At 43.5% G+C, this 16112-nt stretch overlaps 1 protein-coding gene across 2 annotated transcripts in view; it reads left to right on the top strand.

Moving 5' to 3' along the window:
• Window positions 1-2213: 2213 nt before the first annotated feature.
• The window catches only part of abtb3b (ankyrin repeat and BTB domain containing 3b), a 77118-nt gene continuing 63219 nt past the window's right edge, over window positions 2214-16112 (top strand). For both annotated transcript variants that reach the window (XM_086163467.1, XM_086163466.1), the window contains exon 1: window positions 2214-3214. In XM_086163467.1, coding sequence (XP_086019593.1) covers window positions 2347-3214 — 868 coding nt within the window. In that variant the 5' untranslated portion in view covers window positions 2214-2346. The remainder of the gene's footprint in view (window positions 3215-16112) is intronic.

Genomic DNA, 16112 nt, shown 5'->3' with positions numbered 1-16112 from the left:
AATGTACTCATGTAAATATAGATTTTTTTTGTAGCAAGATCAATACAGGCTGTTGGAGAGAAAAACATGTGTAAAGGTTAACCAGTCTTCATCTTCATCCCCGACAGTCTGCCTGTTTACCCAGTTATCTAATTTTTACAGGCCCCTGCCCCCCATCCGTGAGTCCCCTCTCAGTCATTTCTATCTATATAGGTTATATATCCAGCTCCTCTCAGCAGTACAGCATTCTTGATTCAAACATATTTGGTTTCAATGTTCAAACCATTTGCAGCCCACCTTCTTACAGAGGGATGCTCAAAAAAAGGTCATCTCAGACCTCTATATCACATTAAAACACTCGTGAATTATTTAAAAGTCTGACTAACCCTTCATCCCTTTGGTCTCGGTAAAAGTATATATGTTTGGTTTTGAAATAAAAATCATTATCTGGAGGGGAAACAGTACCCTGGAGAAGCCTCATGCTGATACAAAGAAAGAGAGAAAAAAGAGAGCATGCTCAAAAAATAAATACAGATGGAAAAGAGCAAATCTCAAGGTTTATTGTGATCAGAAATAAGACTTTAAATCTATAACTGAGATCTTACTTTATTGTCAAAACAATTTCAGGATTGCTTTATTTGATTCACTTATTGACCCTCTTGGGATGGTAGGGCCTGAACACCTCTTCTATTTAATCAAGTATTATTGTATTTTCTTTACATCTCAGGGACAAAGCACTTTAATAAACCTTGTTTGTAATCTAATTGACTCTGCCAGAAAGCAGGGTTTTCATCTCCAGTCCCCGTGGCATGGTGGGAACCTAATCGACAAATTCCTTTCCAATTTATAATCGATTTGCCTTCTAACTGACAAAGCGTTGCGGTGAGGGTGTCCACATCGGGTGCTGTGTTTTGCATATTTTGGCTTTCGCTGTCAGTAAGTTCATGCTGCTAACCTTTAAAACTTTATAAAACTATCATATCGAATATCACATTAGCCACAGGAATAAAATCACTAATAAGACTTTTACTTTCTTTTTTTCGGATTTGGCGTCTGCAGGTTGAGTATAGAAGTGAACAGTTCGATCTGTCTCTCTCTCTTTTTTTTTTTTTTACTAAAGTAGCCAACAATAAATATTTCAATACAACTTTAAAGAAAATTTATGAGGATCCATAAGCGTTTGGCCCGCTTAAGAAACTGAAGTTTGGCTACGAAACACCAGGATTCGCTGTTGCTCCACAAAGAGTCGTACTGTGTCAGGTCAGTCCGGCAGATAAGGGAATAACTTTCAACTGCTGGTGTAAACACGTGACCATCGTTTGACCTTTTTTTAAAAGCTGGAAATAGAGTTTCTATGAAACTATCCATATGTTTACTTTTATTTTTCTTTGACAGTTTTAGATAAAATCCATTATCCGGTATACTGAATACACATAATCCAAAATACGTGACTTTCGTTCAACTTGATGTATTTAAATGATCTTTTTTTTTTTTTTTTTTTTTTTTTTTTCCAGTTTGGTCTTTTATCTTATTTGGCAAACTACCTGGACGATGGATTTATTTCAAGGATGAATGAAGAGAATTTCTTGCCGGCCTATAAATTGTTCTCTTTCAATCATGGCTTCATTTAAGTTAGTGCCACGAAGTCCCAGCAGGCAGAGAGGTCTTATAGGCTTTGGTGTGAAGAACTGACAGACCAGGTTGGTCTCTTAACAGTGATCCCAGCCAACGACCTTGAAAGTCATTCCAGATCTTTTCATTGAGATCTCCTCCAGAGCAACGCGAAAGGATACATTATGCATGCAATCTATTATTAATGATCTTGAGTCATGTTACGATCAGACTTGGGGCCCCAGAGAAGATATCTCGACAGCTTGATCCTGTCCAATGGACTTGTCCTCTGGACAGGGTCTTTTATATACGGACACCTTCAACTGCACACGATTCACCCTTCGTTTGCAGCGCTTTACAGTTTCCTCAGAGTGGACAGAATTCCGCTTAAAATCAAATAAGGAACAATCACCCTGCGTCGTGTTTACATCTGCCTTTTATTGATAAACACTGCCGAGGGCCACCTCGCGGACCCTCTATCGGTTCCGCAAAGTGGCCCAATCAAAACCCTCGGTCTTGGCGTCTCGAGATCCTATTGGCTGAGAGCTGGCCCGCCCGCCCACCATCTGTCAGCCGCTGCGGTGCCGAAGCCAGGAGGCTGCCGACGCGCCGAGAGAAACTCGCAAACTTTACGCCGCAGCCTCGGAGGGACTTGCGCGAAGAACAAAAAAAGTGAGCGGAGTTCGTGCATGGCGTCCGCCGCCCCGAGGCTTCCCCCTCGCGTCCCCCGAACCCCCATAGCTATGAGGTGCAGCCATGGCGAGGAGTAGCAAGTCAGTTGCGAGGACCCTGGAGGATTTGACGCTGGACTCGGGTTATGGTGGCGCCGCCGACTCCTTCAGGTCTTCCAGCGCGTCGCTGTGCTGCTCGGAGGCACATGGGGGGAACCACTGGCATTTGACGGACTCCATGCACAGTCGGCACAATAGCCTGGACACTGTTAACACGGTCCTGATCGAAGACGCCGAGATCCTGGAGTGCACCGGGCAGTGCGCGAAACTACCCGAGCTTGAGGATGTGCCCTGGAGCCTCGGGGAAGTGGCGAGCGCGCTGGGCAAGGACGAGGAGATCAGCCCGCCGGCAACCCCCACGCAGGACGTCCTGCTCCGGTTGTCGGTGCTGGTCAGCCGGGCCCTGGTCCGAGTGGCCAAGGAGGCGCAGCGGCTGAGCCTGCGCTACGCCAAATGCACCAAATACGAGGTCCAGAGCGCCGTCAGGGTCGTCCTGTCGTGGGTCGTCTCCACGGGATGCGTGGGCGCGGCGGTCCGCGCCCTGTCCCTCTACAACATGAGCACTGAGGAGGACAAGTTCAGCCGCGGCAAGTCGGCGCGCTGCGGGCTCGTCTTCAACGTGGGCAAGTTCTTCCGGTGGATGGTGGACAGCAGGGTGGCCGTGCGCGTCCACGAACACGCAGCCATCTACCTGGCGGCGTGCGCGGAGAGCCTTTTCCGCGAGGTGTACGCGCGGGCACTGCGGGGCGCACCGCAACCGCTGCAACTGGAGCGGGACAACGGCGTGGCCGCGCTCACCGTGGAGACCCTGGAGCAGGCCGTGAACGGCGACGCGGAGCTGTGGGGGTCCCTGCAGCCCTGGCAGCACCTGATGTGCGGGAAGAACGCCAACGGTGAGTCACGACTAGCCCTGTGCGCGCTCCATCTTCTCACGCAGCGTGCGTAATTTGTCACCTGCGCCCCACGAAGATGCACCTTCGCGTCACGACTGTTGGAGGGCAGTGGGTTGTCCCCTCTTTGGCTTTGGGTGAGCGCACAACATGATGTTATTGCACAGTATTGTCAGAAAGGTGATGTACGTACTTGGGCTCGACAGTCCAGCGCAATGGAGAGCGTGGAAAAGAGGTGAAGAAACGCATCCAAGCAGGTTGCAACGTGTCAGGGGTAAGGTGTGATAAAAGAGTTCCTGCCCGAATGAAAGGAAAAGAGGGTGGTGAGACGGGTGATGCTGTACACTAGCGTTCAGGACAAGAGGGGCGGCAGACTTGGAGCAAAAAGAGGCCAAGATGTTGAGGCTCTCTGGGACTGGGAGGATGGATGGGATCAGGAATGAGCCCATCAGAGGGACAGCGCATGTTAGATGTTTCGGAGAGAAGGTCAGAGAGGTCGGACTGAGATGGTTGGGTCGAGTATGGAGGAGGGATCGTGAATATATTGCTAGAAGGATGCCAGGCTTGGAACTGTCAGGCGGGAGGTCTAGTGGAAGACCAAAGAGAAGATTTATGGACATAGTCAGAGAGGAGGATACAGAGAATAGGGTGATTCACTGTGGCGACCCCTGAAGGGAGCAGCCGAAAGGAAAAGAAGACCAGAAAAATGATCCAAGCAGGCGCAAAAATCCTACCTGGAGTTCAGCCTAATTCAAAGGTCACAATTGTAAACTTATCGATTGATAAGTAGAATTAAGTGTACATTTTTTTGCTCTTTAATGCTATGAAAAGTTTACATTTCAATATGTAGAGTGGGAAGGGACGGTAAATGTGTGCCCGCGTTCGCTCTCAGTCTGGGCCTTTAGTCCTCATGAATGTTGCGGTCTTGTAGTACCAGCACATCTGGTCTTCTGTTCCGTGTTGGGCTGCAGATGTTCCCCTCTGATATCCCTTTTAAGAGCTGTTTTCTTTTACACACACACACACACACACACACACACACACACACATGCTGGAGTTACCCCTTACTTTCCTGCTTCGCTGTGAATTTCCAGTGAAGCCCCGCAAATGTGAACCGAGACAAGAGACCCGTTTTGGTACCCTCAGTACCGCCTCTGGTCTTCTCACATCAACGCTCCCAGTGTTGGGACGCAGTTCTTCGAGGCGTGCCGGTGATCGTATTCAGACTTCCCCACTGCTCCACTGGCAATACATCACCAGCCGCTCGAACACAGGCTCGCCCTGCTTTTGATGGATGTTGTAAAAATGCTGCTGTGGCTCCCCTTGCAACAGGTTTACGTAATGAAAGGCCTTGGGGGACCTATGTACTATCATGCATTATGCAGAGTGATGTGAATAAAAGTGAGTTATGGACTGTGGGAGAGACAGGAAGACACAGAAGGAGAATATTTGAAAAATTGTCTTTATTGATGAATTGCTAATAGAGCTTTTTATTTCACCAGGCACTTGTTAAAAAGGTGCAGTGAAACATTGGCGCACACACACACACACACACACACACACACACACACACACACACACACACACACACACAGGCTGGTGGTCTGGGCCATGCTTACCTAAAGCTGACTAAATGAGTGTTATGTTTCAAACATAATGATGTGGTTGGTTCACATATCACAGGTGAAGGGATCTTTGCTTTATGTGAAAATAATCATTTTGTGATTGTTTCAGACATTTCTGAGCTCATTTTTTAGCTCATATTTAGATTCTTATTTGCCATTGATATCCCCTTCTGTTTTAAACAAATATCAGTCCAGTAATAATATTCATTAGTGAAAAGGATTTTTTCCCTGCAGAATCATAATTTTTTAAAACTACAAAACAATTGCATATAATCCTCTTGATTGATATTAGATCTGATTTCTTGAGAAAAAAATCAACTCAGATGTATCCAGATATATGAGTGAACTGTTGTGTGGCTGTCAGTAACATTATCTTTTTTTTACTTCAACTCTACCTCTCACTAAAAAGGGGATATCAATGGCAAATGGTCTCCACTTTCATCATCTTGCTGTTCCAATGCGCTTTCCACTGGACGGCATTCACCCATGGCGGCGGAGCTGAAATGCCGACCCCAGATACAAGCTGAGTGTCTAGGCCAAGGACACTTTGGCATGCAGATACAGTACGAACCAAGTAATGGAACCTTCAACGTTCCAATTGGAGGTGTCTCTGCTTTACCAACGGAGCCACAGTTGCAGTCATTTTAAAGGGAATTTTACTGCTGTAACACCCCTGGGATTAATTTTATCTCCGTCAATCTCTTTAATGTGATGTACACCATCAGTATGCTAAGTGCTGGAGAAAGAAAAATAAAACATCACTGACAGGGAGTTACTACAGAAAGAACTCTGCCTCTTTTGAATTGTGCTGTCTCATCAGCTTCAGCTCAGTTTGATACCTGCATTGGTCTCAGGATTCCCTCTCTCTCTAACCTGAATGTCATTCATGAATTCATTATCTATGCTGTTTATCCTGCACTCAGGATTTGGGATGTTGGAGCCTATCTCAGCTGTTGTTGGGCGAGAGGGCGGTTTCACCCTGAGCCAGTCGATCGCAGGGCAACGTATAGAGGCATACAAACATTCACTCTCTAACTCACACGTCTCGGGTCTCCAATGAACTTACTGCATGTTTTTGGACTGTGGGAAGAAACCCACGCAGACACAAGGAGAACATACAAACTTCACACAGAAAGAACCCGTGTTGGAGTCAAACCAGGGACCTTCTTGCTGTGAGGGGGCCTATCTGAAAGTCACTTTTTATTTTTTTACCTTTATTTGTTGTTACCGATGAGTTTTTCCCTGCAAAAATACAATATTTTCACCTTGCATATTGCTGCATTGGATGCAAAATTCTCATTGTCAGCACAGTTTATGCTGTCCAACATTGCTTCCTCTCTGTTAGCGTCTTTCTATTTGTTTCGAATGTTATCTCGCTGCATGGATTGTGATATTGCTTACTGTCTGGACCCAGGCAGTGTTGAGAAGAAAAACACTGTTATTGATTTCCATTGCAAAAGTCTTCCGACTGCTGATACAGCAGCAGATATTACGCATTTCGTGTTTCCCCGGATGGATTGTGCACAGATTTTGAATTGATAGGATTATTTAAAGGTCCTTGAGAGGCAGCCGTCCTTAATAAGTGAAGCAAAGAATGTTCAGTATGATTACTCAGCACAGCCAAAGTCCAATCCAGTTGGTCCACTGGCCAATTGCTTACTTAATGTGGAGAGAGGTAATTGAATGGTAAATGGTTTTACCCCTAGACTGGAAAAATCAGGGTGGGGGACAGTGACATAACCTACTATATTTCAAAAATCATCTGCAAAACAGCAATTATCTGTGATGCAACTACATTAACTCACTCTGTGTATGTAACTGGCTAACATCACTAAAAATATGTGAAAAATGATAGATAGTAGTTGGGTAAAATGTCCATCCTTTGTCAACCGCTTATCCTACTCAGGGTCGTGGGAGATGTGGGAGCCGATCCCAGCTGCCATCTGTGCAGGGCCACGTAAACAGACAACCATTCACTCTCTCGTTTGCACATCTGGGCAATTTTACCAATTTTTTCAACTAACCTGTTTCTTTTTTTTTTAAGCACTGTGGGGAAACCCACGCAGACACAGGGAGAACACGCAAACTCCACACAGAAAGGTCCCCTGTCGGGTTTGAACCAGGTTTCTTTTTGCTCTGAGGCGAAAGTACTAAACCTTAGCAAAACATATTGGGCTGTAAATGATGTCGTTGATGTCAGTTATTGGCATTCCTCTGTCAGATCATAATGTTTTAGCAAATATGCTGATCCGCTGTGTTTACACGAGGGACGGCTTTATGTCCATTTCAAACTCTATTGAAACTGCTTACTCAAACATCAATCGGACCCGTCCAATATTTGCAAAAAAGAAAAAAGAAAAAGCCCCATTGCCACCCCGAGCTTATCGTTAGTCCAGCATTGTATGTTCTGTGCGTAAAAGTAAATTCAGATGCTCCGTATCCCACAAAACAGCAAGATTTATCGGCTGGTGAAAAGCTTATTCGGCATTCTGCAAACCCTCTTTGGCAGAGGCCTGGAGTATAATGGACCTCTATTTATAAGGAAAACCCCAGAGATCCAGCATTAATTTGCACTACCTATTGACAAATAGAGCAGAAAATCAAAGGCTAATAGACTTTAGAAAAACAATGGGGTTTTTACAATGTAAGAAAATAACTTAGGAAGTTAAATGTGGTATTCATAGACTACATGTGCCTATTTGTGGCTCTTTAAGTGGTGATTAATATGATTTAGGACTGAATGTTTTACAGAGAGCTGCCTTCTGGGGCCTCAGAGGATGACCGATCACATTAACCGTGAGAGAGTTCACCCTCCACCACGTTGGCTAGTCTTTCAAGTGACCTCTAAACCTCAAGCAAGCAACTCTTTGAGAAAGCTGGGCGTCATCTGTCGTCCGTCCGTACAGCTAGTCAATCAGAGGGCGCGTTGACCCTCAACCGAGCCACAAGTCTGAGTAATCGCACCCCCGCATCCATCCATTCGTTTTCAGTCAAGGCAGTAATTGAGGTAACCCAGCTTTGTGTGAAGGGCTTCAATATTTTTGTGTGTGGCAGTGAAGAATTTATCTGCGATAAAACTGTTTATCCGAGAGAACGCTTGGTTTAAGTGTAGTTTTTTTTGTGGATTCACATGACGCTCTCCAACACGGGATCGATAACATACCTTATGTTTTATGACGTCTGTTCTCACCTACTGCAGTTCCACGCTGGCTCATCTAGCATATGGCAGGCGTCACACTCATGCGCAGGCACACACACACACACGCACACTTCAAGATGTCAGGGGCTCCTCTCATCACGTCTGACTCAGTGTTATTTGCAGGTGGGTGTTGGGTTTCCCGTCTATCCTGTCAGAACAGGATCGTACTCTATACGGTGGAACATTTCTTATAGCCCCCACGAGACTCAGGAATAGGGCGATTCTTCGGTTTCTTAAACAGCAGCGATGGAGACAGGATTTCAAAACACACTTTATGTTATGTTAAGAAAAATGCCAGCCTTTTCTGGTTTAAGACAAGAAATATACCCCGGTTTTTCCAGGACCATTGGGTGATGGTGTATTAGCAATGACAGATGGTTTTAAACGTACAGGAAATTAAGTTAGCACTGTATATGTTCACTGATGCTACAATTCATGTGAATCATAGTTCACAAAATATTACAACTAATTGAATCATAAAGAATAAACAGAAAACAGGATATTTTCTTTAATGCCTGGTAAATTATGCATATATAAGAACCCCTCTTATGTCCTTTTTTTTTGTTCTCTGTCAGAAGATCAAATGTTTTTGCTCTGCATTGAAGTATTATATGTGATTATATGTATATACAGGGCTTGAAACCATAATGCAGTTTGGACATTTATAATATTCACTTTGCAGTGACAATCAGGTTTTGAAGGAGCGAGCACAATTGTCTCAAAGACAGATCCGGTTATAGATTCATCTTGAACAAGTCTGACGGGGAAAGAGGAAGTAGCCCGAGAGAATTCTTTGTCATGGGAATTTTTACAAAAGACAGAACAGGAAGTTGATGTCATGTATTGTTTTCCAGCAGGTCCTCTTGTAAGACAAAGAATCAAAGTGGTAAATGGCATTTTTATATATTATGGTGGTATATGTGGTTTGGTAATTGAATGTTTTCATAACAAAGTATCGTGTATTTGTGCTTACCTCAGTATTTGATCTTGGAATATTGACATTTTTTTTAAATTCACAGCCACTAGCCAACTGAATAGTCGAGAGACTCCATGTTTGAGACATGTTGTCATTTTTTTGTAGTAGGTGCAGGCAGGAGTGACTGCGCTGCCCCGCCTCCCGTGTAGCCATATAAGACGTGAAACATTTAGACAGTCAAACAGCCAGATATTTTCCCGTGCAACCGGGGGAGAGCATAACAGACCTACATTTATCTACATTTATCTACACGTAATGACGTGTTTGAGATAAACGGCAAATGATAACATTGCATGAATAAGCGGTTGTGTCCGCTCCAAAACTGAGTTATTACACATTCTTTATTTGGGACTGTGCTGGACACTTAGACCTTAGAGAAAGTCAATTGTACATACAGTAAAACATGCACGAGGATATAATTTTTTTTATTTTTATTTTCCTTCTAATATACACACCTGTATTGTTACAAAGACCATTGATGAAAACTGGGCATCAGAGCCAGGCCTATTTTAGCCCTCCAATTTCCATTTGCATGCGGAGGGAAAATCATCATAGCAGCCATTTACATGTATTTCCTGGAGAAAGTAATAATAAAAAAAACAGAGGGGAGCCTTAACAGAAATTCATCCAGTTGCAGTTTGCATCGCTGCTGCAATTTATGATGTAAACCTGTCGAATAGAATAGAATAGAATAGAATAGAAAAAATAAGAATGAACACTAAACAGTGTAATAATATATATGAACAGGTAGGGCTTGCATTAACAAGTTGCACCTAAACAATATGACAATATAAGAACAGTATAAACAGTATAATGGGTATGAAATGACTTTGTGCCACCCCCATTATACTTTTTCTTGCTTGTGGACTTTCCCCTGTGATCACCTAGGCCAATGTTTGTGATCACCAGCACGAACAGGCCCTTCTTCAGTTTTCTCAAAAGGCATTTTTGTAAATGTAGAAAAAAAACACCAAGTGGACGGGTAATTTTTCGTGATGATACTGAACAGCCTTCATTTTGGAACCGTGGCAGGGTTTTTTTTCTTTTAATAGCAGCCAAACAACCACAACTCTAGAGGGTGTTTGGATGCAGTTAACCAACTCACAGCTGCGAAACATTGACACACAACTTGTTCTCGCACATTTGTGCTTTTGGGGAGGTTCATCACTGGGGTGAAAGAGTACACGTCGCACCTCATTTACAGGTCTTTTGTTCCTTATGCAATCGTCTGCGTCCCTGTGAGGTCGGTGCCTGGTGCACACATGCTGTGAGGAAGGCAGGCAGACAGGAATGAAGGCTGTCTGCAGAGGTACCACCCTGTGCCAGTGGAGACCAGTCCCCATTAAGTCTAGGATGGAGACGTAGCTTTGCTGGGCTGGGGAAACCCTAACACAGCATCTGGAAGTTGCACACATGGGACTAACAAGCAGGGACAGACGGATTCATGCGCGCAGTCAAGGGCACACACACACACACACACACACACACACACACACACACACTCACACACACTGCTAGAGTCACAGAGTCCAGGAGCAGATCTGGTCTTAATCGTGAGGCTAGGAGGGGAAAAAAGGAGAGCCGATGTGACATGGAGTCTGGTACAGAGGGGGGAGAGCTTGAGCCAAGCTCACTTCATTTAATAAAGAGGAGGCTGATAAATACTGTTTCATTTTCATGCACCTCATGCATTCCCGCTTCCCCCCGTATCACTAGCTCGGGGTTAATTCACATCATGGTACCCTGTGAGAATCACCGTCCAAATGCAAATAGAAAATGATTAATCATCCTACGCTCAATCTCAATCTCTCTGTTGCCATTTTGTAATGTAGTTTTGAGAAACCACAGCTGCCCCAAGACAGGTTTTCCGTAGATTTTTCTCATTCTCCCCCCTTGACCTTTTTGGCTCTCATATGAGGTGCTCCGGTAGGCGCTCATTTCTCAGAAATCGCCCCGGCAGCGTGTTCAATTTTTCCGTTCGATCTCGACAGGTAGGCCTGCGCGTTTCCATTCGTCACGGGAGCTCGCCTCAGTCTTTGAGATAACAATTGGGTGAGTTATGCCTCTCCAGGTAAGCAGAGGCGGTGAGTTTTCTCCCTCCTAATACACACATGCTCAATGAGGAAGCAATTATTCTGCACACTGTTGACTTGGGAGGAAAAGTAGAAGCCGGTTTTGGGGGAGGTGGGGGGCCCAGATGGCAAAGATCAGAACAGGAAAATCCAGTAAAGAGCCAAAGGGTGACAGATGATCCACAGACAAGCCACGTCTTGGTGTGTCAGGAGGACGATACCCAGCAAGTGGATTCCATTTTAATAGTAACTCTGTTTAAGGGAAGTTTATGGAAGCGAACGTTCTGTCTGGATTGGGCGGGCATGTCATGATGTGTCCGGATTTGACGTATCAAGATACGTGACACGAGCTAACAGCGTTTTCTACCGGTAGAAAAAAAAAACACCTGAGTCATTATACCTCGTCTGCAGCCGCACAAATGATACGTTCATTAAGAGTCTGAAAAACATCTGTTTTGACACCTGGCCACCCTCGAGGTGTGTGTGAATCCTCATCTGTTAATGTCGTCATTCATCTGGGTCAGTCAGGGTTTGAATTCCCTCCTGATATCGAGCGACATTTTAATAATCTAGGCCTCTATTGTGGTAGCGCAACAAATATTTACTTTCGGTTTGTCTGCTTAGCGCCAGAGCAACTGAAATGCAACACGTCTGTCAAATCCCATAATATGTGTCTGTGCCCGTAGTGTATAACTGAGAAACATTCACTCACGCGTGAGTGGGCATTCAGCCAGTAGTCGTGTGTGTGTGCGTGTGTGAAGTTTTGAAAATATAACCCAAGGTCTTTTTTGTGCGTGTGTGTGTTAAAAAGAGCGACTGAAACTAATCCAGTGTCATCGGCTGGATTGATTCAACGTGGCCGCTGTGACCTTTCCGTTTGTGTGGACTTTGCCGGAGAGTTTGCGCTTACAGTTTTATCCACAGTTAAAATGTCATTTGGGGGAATATTGTAAGGATATAAAAACATTTTAAAAGTGCGCTTTGTTTGCACTATAATTCCCATTATTCGGAGGGCACGTAAGAGAAACGTTCAATTCCCGGCAGACGGTCTTTATTCTGGTCACAGAGACACCTCTGCATTTTATCCTAGAGTCAAATTTAAAATCGTAAAATAGAAATTAATTATCTCTCGCATCCAGGAAGCTGAATCGTCAAACTTACAGCAGAACAATGAGCATATTGTTGTGATGCACATCTTTGATATATCTCGGGAAGTAAACACACCGCGCACAAGGTTTGGTGTTAACAATAGCAAAGTACGTTCACTAAATCACTCGTCAACTACTGTAAGACTCCGAGAATGCGCTTCATCATCACGCCATTACTTTCTGTGGGATCCGTTAGCAGCCTCTTTAATAGAGATTTACGTATGACGGGAACACGTCTCGACAGGCAAGTGGAGACGTGCTCAACACAAACGTTTTGAATTCTGAAAACACAAGACTGATGTACCGATGTTATCGAAGCTTAATTAACTTGTCGGACATAAGATCGAATCTGTGAAAAGCTTCCTTGAGGGATCATTTTACAGTGGCGCGGTCAATCCCTAGAACACAGTTCTACATAGCTGTATATCTCTATGTTAAACTAACGGAGATTTTAAAACTACTATTTCGAGAGATGAATACATTTCAGGTGGCAGAAATGTCTAGGTGTCGTATAACAATAAATCATAGACATGGTATCATCATCCTTGGATACAGGAATATATGCGGTGGTGACTATGGAGGTGGGATGTGCAATTATCGGGGGTGTCATGGTTGGAAGGAGGCCGATTTAATTCAAAATTGAGAATTGGAAAAAAAAAATGGCCAGAAACATCCAGTGGAAAGTCTTGATACACAGGTCATTACTCAGCCTGCCGTCATCACCTTAGCTTCACGTTGTAAACGCGATGTGTCTGGAATTGTCGGACGACTTAAAGCCGTAGGGAAAGCCGGCGAAGACGGTAGCTACAGTGTCAACGTGAGATCAATTTCTTTAAATTCTAAAGGAATGGAGTCACGCCTCCCTTATCAACGGCATCTGGGTTCTACAGCAATGTCGCCTTATCGTACGTCAAATGGAAAATTAAATTCTTGCCTCATTCTGTTTAGCTCTTTCCCATCTATTCTAAACTTTCCACTTTACCTAGCGTGAGTGCGCTGTCATACCCAACTCTTATTTGACGTTACAAGTACTTCTACACAATCCTGCTCTTTGGTGTTACACGAGCAGAAACCTGTCCTCCTTGGCTCATGTTTAAAATATTTAACGCGACACTTCTCAGTCGTGTCTCCGGCATGCAAAAGTTGGGGGCTGCACTTCAACTGTGCAGGGAAATGTCATAAACACCCCACTGTTTACATTAGCAGTGATTGGCCTGAAACGTTGCAGATGTAAAATGTGGATGTAGGTTAGATGTACTGTACAATATGCTCCAACTTATGACTTATGCTATGCTCTGCTGCTGGTGTTTTCACATCTGTAACTTTTATTTTTGGGATTTAACTGGTCAGCTCAAGAGCGAAAACAAGGGACAAGGCAGTCTCGGTCTGGCAACTAGTGTCTAAAATGTCTTTGCAATGTATAGCCCACCGTAGCATGCTGGAATATCAAGAAACAGATGGGCCGGCCAGCTCCTAATGGCAATAATGATGAGCAGAATAGAAGACTACTCCCCTCTCGGCATTGACGTCCGATTGAACAGACTTTGCACTCGACATTCCGATACGCTTTTGACATTTGAAAACAAAAATTGGGGTCTTCATTAAAGATAAAGAACATAATGACGTAATAATGGATTTTAAGAGACCAGAACTCTATCATTTAAAAAAAAAAATCCTTTTCATGACCCGGAGCTGTGACCCAAAAAATGTATCCTTGGAGGCATTTTGCTCTGCCTCTCCTCACACCCAGCAGTTTTGTCATCGAACCTTATGTGAGTAACACATTTTAGCAAATAGCGTAATTGTCAGACCTCCAGTCTTTTCAGCGATCACAGGAAGTACAAGGATGCCCCCTGCGATGCCAGGCGAAGAATGTAGGGATCGCATCGGGAATCAAATGACAAAATGGTTGGTTCGTTCCATTTGACTGCCATCTCCTCACGTCGATTGAAGCGTCGACCTTCAGAGCTGTGTGTCAGCGCAGGTGTTTACACCAGGCGAACGTCTAATTTCTGTGCAATCAGAGTCTTAATCAGAGCAAGCAGGTGACCTTCAAGCAGCTTGTCAAGTAATTCCAACAAGACAATCCAGTTGTGGATGAACTGAGGTTGGTGCATTTTAACTTTACTGTTCTTATTAAATCTGCATCCTGAGCCTTGCATGTTTGCCATCTTTGTCGTGGATTGTTCAACGATGTTTGGGGACAAACCCCTTCTGTGACTACTGTTCATTGTTCTGGGGAGGGGATCTTCAAGTGGGTTGTATTATTGAAGTGTAGAAAGTCAGAACTTGGGTTCGACCTGATAAAGAAGCTTTGAAGAATATCTTCGCTTGGGTTTTACCTTTAAACAGCTGGACGTGGGATGTTTCCCCTCGACGTGTTCCATCAGAATACATTTGCCGCAGCCCCCGGCTGAACTGCTGGCATGTGGTACAGATTAGGACAGAAAAAAAGGTATATGCCTTCGTGGTTCATGACATTTTTTATGACTAACACATGCCGAGTTCGGCTTTTCTCCCAATTTCAGCCTGAGAGTGCATCACAAAACTGGCAGAACAGCAACGGCACTGTGAGAGATAGACTAAGGCATTCCTTTAGAGGAATACCGAGATGTTATGTAGTATATTTTGTTTGCACCGAGCACCTAAATACCTCAATCAAAAAAAAAAAAAAAAAAGACTGACTCACCTTTTTGGTCTTTGCACTGAGATGAGCTATGTAAACATGTAGAATTTACATAATTCAAGAAGCTTAATAGCCACAATAATCTCGAGGGAGTCAATCTTTGGATTAGAAATGTCTCTAATTTTTTACGAAAGTTGGATTTGGTGACAGTTTCTCAGTGCGAAAGGAGCAAACTCATGGGGGATTTTCAACTGACACTGGAGTTCAGCTCCGTTATTTCTGTTGGTTTTAGTTTTTTTTTTTTCTTTCTTTTGCCGATGTGTTGATTTTGCCCTATGGGTTATCTTCAAAGGCTTCTCTCTGGAGGCAGCGGTTCGCTCTATTTTCTAATAGAAAAAAAAAGAAAGCTCTAAAATCTTTTGTCTGCTACATGGCAGAGGTACCAGATAGCAAGAAAATATTAAAAATGATTTTAACAGCTAGCGAGCTAGCGAGCAGCACATAGGCTGTTGTTTGTTGGATCGCCTTGGTAACGCTGTCAAACACTAACAAGTAGTCACTGACATGCATTTCACAACTATTCAAAAAAAGCAAAGTAGTTTCCCCTCCAAAGAAGAGTTTTATATAAACACTAGCATTTTATTTCCACAAAGCTGGAAATCAGGCCAGATTCTCCTTATATGTGTGTTATTAACTGTTACAGTAACTCTAATATGGTACTCAAGACAATATTAATCATTTAATGGATTAGAGTGAGAATCATCTTGATTATTTTGACTTTCTGCCATCCATAATTTGTAACTAACTGATGAGTTTTTGAAACATTGATGTCTTATTTTAAGAATGCATAATGGACTTGCAGTTCAGATTAGTGGAATTCTAAATGTGATTATAATATTCTATAAAATGAACACAAAATTATTATATAATTATATATAAAGATTTTATGCTGTATGATATCAAACTATATATCATATAATATCATAATATAAATGTACATGTAAAATAATGTTGGATATGGATTGTAGGCCAGTTGATTCAAAATGAAAGTGTATCATGGCAGAGTATGTTGATAGTGACTACTAGCAGATTTCTGAACAAATAAAACTGGCGAAAAGAAGGTCAGAATGAAAGCAGTAGTTAACAGAAGTTGAGTTTTTTTAAAGCGTCACATGACGACGAGACAACGTGTCCAGAGGCCCCCCTGAACCAAGCACGCTGTGAGGAGTTGCCTCGTAACGATGACTTAGGAAGA

Source organism: Fistularia commersonii, chromosome 17 (assembly GCF_037954325.1).
Source record: "Fistularia commersonii isolate RoL2024-O1a breed Wild chromosome 17, RoL_Fcom_v1.0, whole genome shotgun sequence".
In the NCBI taxonomy this organism is placed as follows: Eukaryota; Metazoa; Chordata; class Actinopteri; order Syngnathiformes; family Fistulariidae; genus Fistularia; species Fistularia commersonii.
This window is presented reverse-complemented; position numbering and strand designations above follow the sequence as displayed.